This window comes from Mustelus asterias, chromosome 28 (genome assembly GCF_964213995.1).
Source record: "Mustelus asterias chromosome 28, sMusAst1.hap1.1, whole genome shotgun sequence".
Taxonomy (NCBI): Eukaryota; Metazoa; Chordata; class Chondrichthyes; order Carcharhiniformes; family Triakidae; genus Mustelus; species Mustelus asterias.
Window position 1 is genome coordinate 9,790,070 of NC_135828.1, and position 13,783 is coordinate 9,803,852.

Below are 13,783 nucleotides of genomic sequence, written 5' to 3' on the forward strand. Positions count from 1 at the left end.
ACATTTAGAATTAAACTTGGTCATGTTTAAGTAGAATTATAGAGTCATAGAAACGCTACAGTGCAGAAGGAGACCATTTGGCCTATCAAGTCTGCACTGACCACAATCCCACCCTATTCCCGTAACCCCACATATTTATCCTGCTAATCCCCCTGACACCAAGGTCAACTTAGCATGGCCAATCAACCTAACCCGCACATCTTTGGAATGTGGGAGGAAACCGGAGCACCCGGAGGAAACCCACGCAGACACAGGCTCTGCACAGACAGTGACCTGAGGCCAGAATTGAACCTGGGTCCCTGGCGCTGTGAGGCAGCAGTGCTAACCACTGTGCCACCGTTTAGCTGATTCTTTTTGTTATATTCTAAGAACAAAGAACAACAAAGAACAAAGAACAGTACAGCACAGGAAACAGGCCCTTCGGCCCTCCAAGCCTGTGCCGCTCCTTGGTCCAACTAGACCAATCGTTTGTATCCCTCCATTCCCAGGCTGCTCATGTGACTATCCAGGTAAGTCTTAAACGATGTCAGCGTGCCTGCCTCCACCACCCTACTTGGCAGCGCATTCCAGACCCCCACCACCCTCTGTGTAAAAAACGTCCCTCTGATATCCGAGGGAATAGGGGAGATCCTAAATGAATACTTTGCATCGGTATTCACGAAGGAGAGGGGCGTGTTAACCGGGAGTGTCTCGGAGGGAGGTGTTGACCCGTTAGAGAAAATCTCCATTACAAGAGAGGAAGTGTTAGGTTTTTTAGGGAACATTAAAACTGACAAAGCCCCAGGGCCTGATGGCATCTATCCTCGACTGCTCAGGGAGACGAGAGATGAAATTGCTGGGCCTCTGACGGAAATCTTTGTCGCTTCTTTGGACACGGGTGAGGTCCCTCTCAGCTTGAGCCCATGACCCCTCGTGATCGTCACCTCCGACCTGGGAAAAAGCTTCCCACTGTTCACCCTATATATACCCTTCATAATCTTGTACACCTCTATTAGATCTCCCCTCATTCTCCGTCTTTCCAAGGAGAACAACCCCAGTCTACCCAATCTCTCCTCATAGCTAAGACCCTCCATACCAGGCAACATCCTGGTAAACCTTCTCTGCACTCTCTCTAACGCCTCCACGTCCTTCTGGTAGTGCGGCGACCAGAACTGGACGCAGTATTCCAAATGTGGCCTAACCAGCGTTCTATACAGCTGCATCATCAGACTCCAGCTTTTATACTCTATACCCCGTCCTATAAAGGCAAACATACCATATGCCTTCTTCACCACCTTCTCCACCTGTGTTGCCACCTTCAAGGATTTGTGGACTTGCACACCTAGGTCCCTCTGTGTTTCTATACTTCTGATGACTCTGCCATTTATTGTATAACTCCTCCCTACATTATTTCTTCCAAAATGCATCACTTCGCATTTATCCGGATTAAACTCCATCTGCCACCTCTCCGCCCAATTTTCCAGCCTATCTATATCCTGCTGTATTGCCCGACAATGCTCTTCGCTATTCGCAAGTCCAGCCATCTTCGTGTCATCCGCAAACTTGCTGATTACACCAGTTACACCTTCTTCCAAATCATTTATATATATCACAAATAGCAGAGGTCCCAGTACAGAGCCCTGCGGAACACCACTGGTCACAGACCTCCAGCCGGAAAAAGACCCTTCGACCACTACCCTCTGTCTCCTATGGCCAAGCCAGTTCTCCACCCATCTAGCCACTTCTCCTTGTATCCCATGAGCCTTAACCTTCTTAACCAACCTGCCATGTGGGACTTTGTCAAATGCCTTACTGAAATCCATATAGACGACATCCACGGCCCTTCCTTCATCAACCGTTTTTGTCACTTCCTCAAAAAACTCCACCAAATTTGTAAGGCACGACCTCCCTCTTACAAAACCATGCTGTCTGTCACTAATGAGATTGTTCCGTTCTAAATGCACATACATCCTGTCTCTAAGAATCCTCTCCAACACCTTCCCTACCACGGACGTCAAGCTCACCGGCCTATAATTTCCTGGGTTATCCCTGCTACCCTTCTTAAACAACGGGACCACATTCGCTATCCTCCAATCCTCAGGGACCTCACCCGTGTCCAAAGAAGCGACAAAGATTTCCGTCAGAGGCCCAGCAATTTCATCTCTCGTCTCCCTGAGCAGTCGAGGATAGATGCCATCAGGCCCTGGGGCTTTGTCAGTTTTAAGGTTCCCTAAAAAACCTAACACTTCCTCTCTTGTAATGGAGATTTTCTCTAACGGGTCAACACCTCCCTCCGAGACACTCCCGGTTAACACGCCCCTCTCCTTCGTGAATACCGATGCAAAGTATTCATTTAGGATCTCCCCTATTCCCTTGGGTTCTAAGCATAATTCCCCTCCTTTGTCCCTGAGAGGTCCGATTTTCTCCCTGACAACTCTTTTGTTCCTAACGTATGAATAGAATGCCTTAGGATTCTCCTTAATCCTGCCTGCCAAGAACATCTCGTGACCTCTTTTTGCCCTTCTAACTCCCCGTTTGAGTTCTTTCCTACTCTCTCTGTATTCCTCCAGAGCTCCATCTGTTTTCAGTTGCCTGGGCTTAACGTACGCCTCCCTTTTCATTTTAATCAGATCCTCAATTTCCCTGGTTATCCACGGCTCTCGAATCCTACCTTTCCTATCTTTCCTTTTTACAGGCACATGCCTATCCTGCAGCCTTATCAATAGTTCCTTAAAAGACTCCCACATGCCAGACGCGGACTTACCCTCGAACATCCTCTCCCAATCAACATCCACCAATTCCTGCCTAATCCGGCTATAGTCAGCCTTCCCCCAATTTAGCACCCTGCCCGTAGGACAGCACTCATCCTTGTCCATTACTATCCTAAAGTTAACAGAGTTGTGGTCACTAAAGCTTGTTTTGATAAAAGCTCCCCAGTGGGTCACTTGAATCATACCTAGAGCGATTATGCTCCCCCTAATGTCAAAATCAAATGTACAAGTTAGGGCTCTAGGCTAACTTCAGAAAATACCTTGGAGTTTCTGATCTGATTTTCAACAGTGCTCGTGTTATTCACTAAAGTAACAAATAAACTGCACGGTGAAGGCATTACATTAGCAACCAAACATCGACTGATGGTTAAATCCACTGTCAAGCCCCATCTGGATACAATGTAGGCCAACAAAGGTTCATTCACGGCTTTTCCCTTCAGTTGACTTGACCTGCTTACTCCCTTTAGAATCACGATTCCGAATAACGAGGCCACCCCATGGATGCAGCCGCTTGTTACTGTGGAATAATAGTGCTGGGGGAGAAATAAAATGCTGTTTTTATAAGGCAGCTGCAAACATGGCCATGGTGATGGGAAAACCAGGTCCCAAGGCGGCAGCTTGACTTTAGATACATAACTACTTGGAGGGATAAATAGGGTCTCCGGTTTATGGTGACTCACTACATTGTTGTGTATTCATCCTGGAATTCTGTAACATTAAGCAGAAAATGTTGGGAATAAATAGCAAGAGCACAGAAATGAGAAGGGAAATTAGATTAACATGTAGCTCAAAGGTCTTTTCATGGAATGGTGAATATTTATTTTTCACTCTTAAGATGTTGAAGCACAGGCTTTACATCTTCCCCTTTTCGTAGAATCCCTACAATCTCTACAGTGCAGAAGGAGGCCATTTGGTCCACCGAGCCTGCACCGACAACAATCCCACCCAGGCCCTACCCCCGTAACCCTACGTATTTACCCTAGCCAGTACCCCTGACACTAAGGGGCGATTCAGCATGGCCAATCCATCTAACCCACACATCTTTGGACTGTGGGAGGAAACCGGAGCGCCCCGGAGGAAACCCTCGCAGACACGGGGAGAACGTGCAGGCTCTGCACAGGCAGCTACCCAAGCCGGGAATCGAACCCGGGTCCCTGACGCTGTGAGGCAGCAGTGTTAACCACTGTGCTGCCCTTTTATTGCTTAGTTTTAATAGTTTATTTGTTAGTGTCACAAGTAGGCTTACATTAACACTGCAATAAAGTTACTGTGAAAATCCCCTAGTCGCCACACCCCGGCGCCTGTTCGGGTACACTGAGGGAGAATTTAGCACGGCCAATGCACCTAACCAGCACATCTTTCGGACTGTGGGGGAAAGCTGGAGCACCCGAAGGAAACCCACGCAGACACGAGGAGAACGTGCAGACTCTGCACAGGCAGTCACCCAAGCTGGAAATTGAACCTGGGTCCCTGGCGTGTGAGGCAGCAGTGCTAATCACTGTGCCGCCCCTATATTGCTTAGTTTTTATAGTTTATTTATTAGTGTCACAAGTAGGCTTACATTAGCAGTGCAATGAAGTTACTTTGAAAATCCCCCAGTCGCCACACCCCAGCGCCTGTTCGGGTACACTGAGGGAGAATTTAGCACCTAACCAGTTTGTCTTTCGGACTGTGGTAGGAAACTGGGGCACCTGGAGGAAACCCACGCAGACACGGGGAGAATGTGCAGACTCCGCACAGACAGTGACCTGAGCCTGGAATCGAACCCAGGGTCCCTGGCGCTGTGAGGCAGCAGTGCTAACCACTGCGCCACCGTGCTGGGGTTGGGAGAAGGAGAGAGAACAACAGAATGGTTTATAAAAATCAGTATGAGCACGTGCACACAACACAACAATCAGATGAGGGGAGAGATACAAAAGTGTCCAGGGGGGCAATTTTTTCACACAGAGGGTGGTGAGTGTCTGGAACGAGCTGCCAGAGGTAGTATTAGAGGTGGGTACAATTTTATCTTTTAAAAAGCATTTAGACAGTTACATGGGTACGATGGGTATAGAGGAATATGGACCAAATGCGGGCAATTGGGATTAGTTTAGGGGTTTTAAAAAAAAAATATGGGCGGCATGGACAAGTTGGGCCGAAGGGCCTGTTTCCATGCTGTAAACTTCCAATGAAATGATCAAAATCCACAAACGAAAAAAAAAACACATTAGGTAAACTGGCTAGTTTGAACAAAAAAAAGGCAACAAACCTGCAAAGAAAATGGACTAAATTCAGAGAGAATCAATGACATAAAACAAAGGATAATTGTTCAGTTCCCAAGGAATCCTGTGCTGACAGATCGGTAACTCGTCAGAGAGAATTGTTGTGAAATTCTTGAATTATTTTATTGGGGGAGGAGGAGGGGGGGAGAGTTTTTCAATCTGTTGGCTCAGCCTTCCATTAAATATTAATGGAGATAACTTTAGCAGTGCTGGGTTAAATGCTGAGGGCAACCGGGTTGCAATATCAGAGGCACCGGGGAATCGGAACTGGATGAAAGATTCCCAATAGACAGAGGATTCTCACCCCACTCGATATAACTCACTGGTGACTTCAGTGGGGAGCCATATCGGACGGGGTGTAAAATTATTTTCGCACCCAATCCTATCAGATTTCCAACCTGCGGGTTACCTCCCCCACAACTGTCACCAGGTTGAAAATCACAGAAACAATGTGTGCAACAGTAGGCCACTTGGCCCATTGAATCTGCTGCTTTATTCAATAACACCTTGGCCAATTTCCTCCCTTTCCATATTCTCCCCATATCCCTTAATTCCTTTAATACTCAGAAGTCCTTTAGTACTCAGGATAGATAGAGTGAACGTTCAAAGACTATTTCCTCAGGTGGATGGAGCTATTACAAGGGGGCATAACTATAGGGTTCATGGTGGGAGATACAGGAAGGATATCAGAGGTAGGGTCTTTACGCAGAGAGTGGTTGGGGTGTGGAATGGACTGCCTGCAGTGATAGTGGAGTCAGACACTTTAGGAACATTTAAGCGGTTATTGGATAGGCACATGGAGCACACCAGGATGATAGGGAGTGGGATAGCTTGATCTTGGTTTCAGATAAAGCTCGGCACAACATCGTGGGCCGAAGGGCCTGTTCTGTGCTGTACTGTTCTATGTTCTATGTTCTCTATGATATTGGAATAGTGTAGGTTAGATGGGCTTTAGATTGGTTTCACAGGTCGGCGCAACATCGAGGGCCGAAGGGCCTGTACTGCGCTGTAATGTTCTATGTTCTAAGTCAGAGGTTTATAGAATCCTACAGTGCAGAAGGAGGCCATTCGGCCCATCGAGTCTGCACCGACCACAATCCCACCCAGGCCCTATCCCCATTACCCCATGCATTTACCCTAGCTAGTCCCCCTGACAGCAAGAGGCAATTATAGAATGGTAGATCCACCTAACCCACACATCTTTGGACTGTGGGGGGAAACCGGAGCACCCGGAGGAAACCCACGCGGACACGGGGAGAACGTGCAGACTCCGCACAGACAGTGACCCAAGCCGGGAATCGAACCCGGGTCCCTGGTGCTGTGAGGCAGTAGTGCTAACCACCGTGCCACCCATAAAGTCTTAAATATGCTCAATGAATAAGCAGTCACAGCTCTGAGATAGAAAGTTGCAAAGCCCTTGGAGTAAAGAAGTTCTTTGTTACCTCGGTGCCAAAAGGCCAATCCCTTATGGTGAGATAGTAACCCAGTGAAGGTAGGAATATAGGAATGAGGAGCATCCGGCCCGTCAAACCTGCTCTGCAAGAACATAGCCCCAATCTGACTGCGGCAGTAACTCCATTTTCCAGTCTGCCCTCAGCCCTACTCCCTTATAAATCAAAAATCCATCTCACTCAGCCCTGAATATATTCAGTGACCCAGCCTCCACTCTGCCCTCATCCCAGGAATCAGACTAGTGAACCGTCACACTCCCTCTCGGGCAAGCATGTCCTTTAAGTAAAGAGGAAAAAACTGCAGACGGTACTTTTCACGTGGTCTCATCAATGTCCTGTGTTAAGACTTCTTTACTCTTACATCCAAATCCTTTCATAACAGAAAACCAAGATTTTCTCTGCCTGTGACACATGTACAAGAACACCCAGTTTAAAGTTAAAGTTTATTTATTAGTGTCACAAGTAGGCTTACATTAACACTGCAATGAAGACGGTGCAGGACACCCTCGCAACGCACTGGAACGTCAGTTGTGATTTAAGGTTAAGTTTATTTATTAGTGTCACAAGTTGGCTTACATTAACACTGTAATGAAGTCACTGTGAAAATCCCCTAGTCGCCACACTCCAGCACCTGTTCGGGTACACCGAGGGAGAATTTAGCACGGCCAATGCACCTAAAAGACACATCTTTGGGACTGTGGGAGGAGCACCCAGAGGAAACCCACGCAGACACGGGAAGACTGTGCAAACTCCGCACAGACAGTGACCCAAGCTGGGAATCGAACCCAAGTCCCTGGCGCTGTGAGGCAGCAGTGCTACCCACTGCGCCGCCCTATTCGGAGGGACCCAGGTCCCTCTGGATATAAACGTTTCCCAGTCTGTCAACATTCCAGGAAAAGAAATTATGCCTTTTCTTATTTTCCCGACCATAATGGATAATTTCACACTTGCAGCAGAGACTTAAAACTACTAAGCAACTAGACTTCATCAAACATTTAAAAAAAAATGCATGAAGTCATCCTTCGCTCAAGTAAGCATTGGAATAATTATGGTGATTAATTGCAAAGTGACGCTCATATTAAACCGATAGCCAGGAGCAAGCTCAACCCCATCGGAGAATTAAGAAGGAGCAATGAGCAAATTCAAATGAAAGATTAGCAATTGGCATTTTCTTTAGTACAGCGGAATGTTTAAAAAAAACTGTGTAGAAAATTAATATGCAGATATGCTTGTTAATTTTTTAAAAAAATGTAGGTATTAAGTACAGAGGGAAAAAAAGAAAAAGTGTTAGTGTTATTCACTCCGCCTAATCTCTGGCCAGTACAGGCACTGAAATTGAGGCATGGCTCAGAAGAATCTTCGACTTACACAGCGTGGGAGGAGAGATGGGCGGAAACAGCTCCGCATTATCTGTATGATTCACTGCACATGTGAGCTCCACACTTTCAGTGGCTGAGTGTATGTGGGGTGGGGGGAGGTAGGGTGGGGAGGAAAAAAAAAAGACACAAACGTAAAATATGTATATATAAATACACACACACACACACGCACACACACGCACACACACGTACACACAAAACAGCAAATGCAACAGCAAACAGGCATGGAACTTTAAGCAAATAAAACACAGCACCGGAATATCACATACAACTTCAAACAAGCAGATAGGATTGGTGCCGGGGAAGCTCTCTCTGTTCATTTTTCCCCCAGATTGTGAATTGGAATCTCTGCAGTGCAGAAAGAGGCCATCCGGCCCATCGAGTCTGCACCGACCACAATCCCACCCAGGCCCTATCCCCGTAACCCCACATATTTACCCTGCTAATCCCCCTGATACTAGGGTCAATTTAGCATGGCCAATCCACCTAACCCGCACATCTTTGGACTGTGGGAGGAAACCGGAGCACCTGGAGGAAACCCACGCAGACACGGGGAGAATGTGCAGCCTCCGCACAGACAGTGACCCCGGGTCGGAATCGAACCTGGGTTCCTGGCGCAGTGAGGCAGCAGTGCTAACCACTGTGCCACCGTGCTGCCCAGATTAGGAGAGTAGTGCCAGAACATCTTGTGGCAAAGACACATAGAAATGGGCGCTGTGCGCATTACTGAGCCCTCAGCCAAGATCGGAGTGAGTGAGTCGCTTGCTCCCGGTGTACGAGTTTCTCCCCTGTGGCAGCATCCCACTCCCAAGCCAAGAGTCTTACCCTCACCGACCAACCAGTGTTGTCCTGGATTCTCTGCGGCAGTGAACAAACCCAAGCGGTTATAAAACATCAGGATATTTTTTTAAAAGGGGGGAATTTTCAGGCAAAAAGCTGCAATCAAACCTTGGCTATCAGGCTCCTAAAACTGCTGAATTCACAGCCTATCCAACTAGTGATATTTGTGGGTTGATAAGGGACTGGCATAGAAGGAGTTAACATGGCACTGGGTACAGGGCCGCCTCCGGTGTGACAGAAAGGAACAGATGACCCGAGTCTAGAGGGCAGTCTTGTATTGGACAGAGACGTGTGTAGAAGCAAGCATGGAGACAGCTACTAGCTTAGACCTTCCACTGAATATATGTTGATAATTACAAGTAGTTAATTACAAGTTGTCGCATGAGGAATGGTTTGAGGACTCTGGGTCTGTACTCGTTGGAATTTAGAAGGATGAGGGGGGAGATCTTATTGAAACTTACAGGATACTGCGAGGCCTGGATAGAGTGGATGTGGAGAGAATGTTTCCACTGGTAGGAAAAACTAGAATCAGAGGGCACAACCTCAGGTTAAAGAGACGATCCTTTAAAACAGAGATGAGGAGGAATCTCTTCAGCCAGGGAGTGGTGAATCTATGGAACTCTTTGCCGCAGAAGGCTGTGGAGGCCAGGTCATTGAGTGTCTTTAAGTCAGAGATAGGTGGGTTCTTGATTAATACGGGGATCAGGGGTTATGGTGAAAAGGCAGGAGAATGGGGATGAGAAAGAAAATCAGCCATGATTGAATGGTGGAGCAGACTCGATGGGCTGAGTGGCCTAATTCTGCTCCTATGTCTTATTGTTTTAATAGGCACTTACTGTTAAACTAGACCTCTTCAGGAGACCATGCTACACACATAAAAACATAGAAGAAGATAGGAGCAGGAGGAGGCCATTCGGCCTTCGATTCTGCTCCGCCATTCATCACAATCATGGCTGATCGTCCAACTCAATAGCCTAATCCTGCTTTCTCCCCATAACCTTTGATCCCATTCGCCCCAAGTGCTATATCCAGCCGCCTCTTGAATACATTCAATGTTTTGGCATCAACTACTTCCTGTGGTAATGAATTCCACAGGCTCACCACTCTTTGGGTGAAGAAATGTCTTCTCATCTCAGTCCTAAATGGTCTACCCCGAATCCTCAGACGGTGACCCCTGGTTATAGAAATAACTGACAACATCTGACAACGGGGTTGATGGGCTCTCCTGCTACCAAAGGTGGGCCTTCAGACATTGTTCCTTTCCCTTGATTCGCCATCGGCAGCATAGCTGACCAACTCCTTGGGAAGTGACGGCCGTTTTCTGCCGTGTCGGAAATGATTTCGATAGATAATCATGATTTGCTTCCAGACCGACCTGGAGGACATTCTGCGAAGTGAGAGCGCTCACAGCGCAGAGGCAATCTGCTTCCCGAGTTCTCCATTGTCACAGTGCCAGGTGGAACCTGAAAGGTGCTGCAGTTTGGACCCAATCCAGCTTTCCGATAACTGTATAAACTGGAGATGGGGTTGACAAAGGGATACTGGCTTGCAATGAAGGATGGAGCACGGCTATTAAACACAAGGACTCTGCATGTGCCAGAGACAAGGATTTCATTCAGGAGGTGACAGCAGAAATCAGCTATCATACTTAATCAATGACCAATAACTTAAGTGTTGTTGTTTGATGGTGAGAGTTGGATAATACAGGAGACAATGCCCTGAAGGATTGCATTAACAATAAGATTACAAATAGCTTCTTATATAAAAGTATGACTCATACTTTCCCCTTGTTACAAATTTTTCTTGATATTTGTTATAATATGCACTGATTCACAGCCTGCTGAATAAATGATTCAATCCACACAGCCATGCGGGAAATAGAGAGAGGAAGGGCTTAACTCAGTGGCAAGAACGGAGTGGATATTTTCCTGGGTAGCCAGGCGATGGCCGAGTGGTATTATCGCTAAACTATTAATCCAGAAACTCAGTTAATGTTCTGGGGACCCTGGGTTCGAATCCCGCCACTGGTGGAATTTGAATTCAAAATAAAAGAAAATCTGGAATTGGGAATCTACTGATGACCATGAAACCATTGTCGGAAAAACCCATCTGGTTCATTAATGTCCTTTAGGAAAGGAAACCTGCTGTTCTTAGCTGGTCTGGCCTACATGTGACTCCAGAGCCACAGCAATGTGGTTGACTCTCAACTGCCCTCCAAGTGTAACTAGGGATGGGCAATAAATGCTGGCCAGCCAGCGATGCCCGTGTCCCACAAATGAATAAAAAAAAGAATTCCCATGGAACGAGTTTATCTGCGCTCCTCTGTGGAGAAGATTGCAGAAATAAGGCACCTTGGCCCATCATGCCCATGCCATGAAAGTTCCCCTTGTTGTTTCCATAGAATCCCTACAGTACAGGAAGAGGACATTCAGCCCATCGAGTCTGTACCGACCACAATCCCAGCCAGGCTCTATTCTCGTAACCCCATATATTTACCCTGCTAATCCCCCTGACACTAAGGGGCATTTTAGCATGGCCAATCAAACTAACCCGCACATCTTTGGACTGCGGGAGGCAACTGGAGCACCCGGAGGAAACCCACGCAGACACGGGGAGAACGCGCAGACTCCGCACAGACAGTGACCCAAGGCCGGAATTGAACCTGGTCCCTGGCCTGGTGAGGCAGCAGTGTTAACCACTGTGCCACCATGCCGCCGCCCCTTGCAGGGACTCGATTAAGGCCCTGCAGCGTTCTCCCCTTCCAAGTGTCCTGCCGCCAACAGGCAGTCAGATGGACCTTATCCCGATCCTACGTGAAGTGGCAGCAACAGCATCTTGCATCTATATAGCACCTTTAACATGGCAGAATGTCACATGGCTCTGCTCTGGAACGTAACCATCACATCACATCACTAAAAGTCGAGGGGCAGGTGACCAAAAGAGGGAGGCATGAAGGAGTGTCTTGAAGAATGCCCGAGAGCTAGAGAAACAGACAATATTTCTGCTATCCCCTGTGTAAAACCCGACAGCGGCTGTTTAAGGTGAGATAGAGTGTTAAGACATGCTTCTTTTGTTAATCCAGCTCAAAATGCTTCACTGTAGTTAACGAAGGTGAGAGTGCAGTGATGCGTGTAATAGAAAAGAGATAGTCTGTTATTACCCAAGGTGTAATGAGAAAAAACACAGCTGGTTAACACAGGGCAGGTTGAAATCCAGTAATAGGAATACTGCAAGCGGTGAGGAAATATCAATTTTTCATGTTGATAAAATCTTGAACTGAAGCACAAACTGGGAATGTTTCTTGTACTCTGCGAACAGCCTTCAGTCAGCTTTCCACTACAATTTGTTTTTCATGTGGAAACATAGAAGATAGGAGCAGGAGGAGGCCATTCGGCCCTTCGAGCCTGCTCCGCCATTCATCACAATCATGGCTGATCGTCCAACTCAATAGCCTAATCCTGCTTTCTCCCCATAACCTTTGATCCCATTCGCCCCAAGTGCTATATCCAGCCGCCTCTTGAATACATTCAATGTTTTGGCATCAACTACTTCCTGTGGTAATGAATTCCACAGGCTCACCACTCTTTGGGTGAAGAAATGTCTCCTCACCTCCGTCCTAAATGGTCTACCCCGAATCCTCAGACTGTGACCCCTGGTTCTGGACTCCCCCGCCACCGGGAACATCCTCCCTGCATCTACCCTGTCTAGTCTTATTAGAATTTTATAAGTCTCTATGCGATTCCCTTCTCATTCGGTCTGAACTCCAGCGAAAACAATCCTAACCTAGTCAATCTCTCCTCATACATCAGTCCCGCCATCCCCGGAATCAGCCTGGTAAACATTCGCTGCACTCCCTCGAGAGCAAGAACATCCTAGGGCAGTATTATAGGAGCAGAAAGAGGTCATTCGGCCCTTTGAGTCTGCCCCAACATTCAATAATATCATGGCTGATCGGATCGTGACTTTCCCGCCTGCCCCCCAAAACCCTCGATTCCCTCATAGATCAAGAATCTGTCCAACACAGCCTTGAATACATTCAATGACTCAGCCTCCACTCCTCTCTGGGGTGGAGAATTCCAAAGATGATGGACCCCAAGAGAGAACAGATTCCTCCTCATCTCCATCTTAAATAGGAGGCCCCTTAATTTGAAACGGTGCCCCCTGGTCCTAGATTCCCCCACAAGGGGAAACATCCTCTCAGCATCCACCCCATCAAGCCTCTTCAGAATCTCATACGTTTCAATAAGATCACCTCTCATTCTTCTAAACTCCAATGAATATAGGTCCAACCTGCTCAACTTTTCCTCATAAGACAACCCCCTTCGCCCCCTTGGGGGTGGCACGGTAGCAGTGGTTAGCACTGCTGCCTACAGCACCAAGGACCCGGGTTCGATTCCCGGCTTGGGTCACTGTCTGTGTGGAGTTTGCACATTCTCCCCGTGTCTGTGTGGGTTTCCTCCCACAGTCCAAAGATGTGCGGGCTAGGTGGATTGGCCATGCTAAATTGCCCCTTAGTGTCAGGGAGACTAGCTAGGGTAAATGCATGGGGTTACGGGGATAGGGCCTGGGTGGGATTGTGGTTGTTGCAGATCCGATGGGCCGAATGGCCTCCTTCTGCACTGTAGGATTCTATCATTCTATGATCCCATCAACATGTCCCAGGAATCAAATCAGCCGAGTGAATCTTCTCAGAACTCCCTCTAGAGATGTTTCCTGAGTATTTGCAACTTGCTCCACTTCAGTCGGATCCCAACCCCTATCCCTTTGGAATAACAATTGATTTCTGACCTGAGTTTCCCTGATGTGGAGGGAAGGCTGCAACTGTTGTTGAAATGTTAGGGTCTCAGTCGAAACAGGCAACCAGAGACAGAGTTAGCAACACATCAGCATTTGGGAGAAGCATACGGGAGATTATTAGCTCTGTATGACCTGATGATACGAAGGTGCAAAGGTTTTGGACTTCCAGACACCATCTCCAAGCATTGTGCGGAGACTTTGGTCTCCTGCATTGAAAGAAAGAATATTTTGTGCCAAAACAGCTCTCCCAGTGGCAATTTGTTATCTGTTGTTCTTCAATTTCTTCACGGAGCGCAGCGAAGGTT

At 47.4% G+C, this 13,783-nt stretch overlaps 1 protein-coding gene across 6 annotated transcripts in view; it reads right to left on the minus strand.

The window, feature by feature from the left end:
- Nucleotides 1–13,783, minus strand: part of LOC144480213 (calcium/calmodulin-dependent protein kinase type II subunit gamma-like) — a 463,856-nt gene that overhangs the window by 31,328 nt on the left and 418,745 nt on the right. For 4 of the 6 annotated variants that reach the window (XM_078199435.1, XM_078199439.1, XM_078199436.1 and 1 more), the window contains one exon: nucleotides 7,831–7,914. The exons of the other annotated variants lie outside the window; for them this stretch is intronic. In XM_078199435.1, the coding sequence (XP_078055561.1) occupies nucleotides 7,831–7,914 (84 nt within the window). The remainder of the gene's footprint in view (nucleotides 1–7,830; nucleotides 7,915–13,783) is intronic. 6 annotated transcript variants of the gene reach the window in all.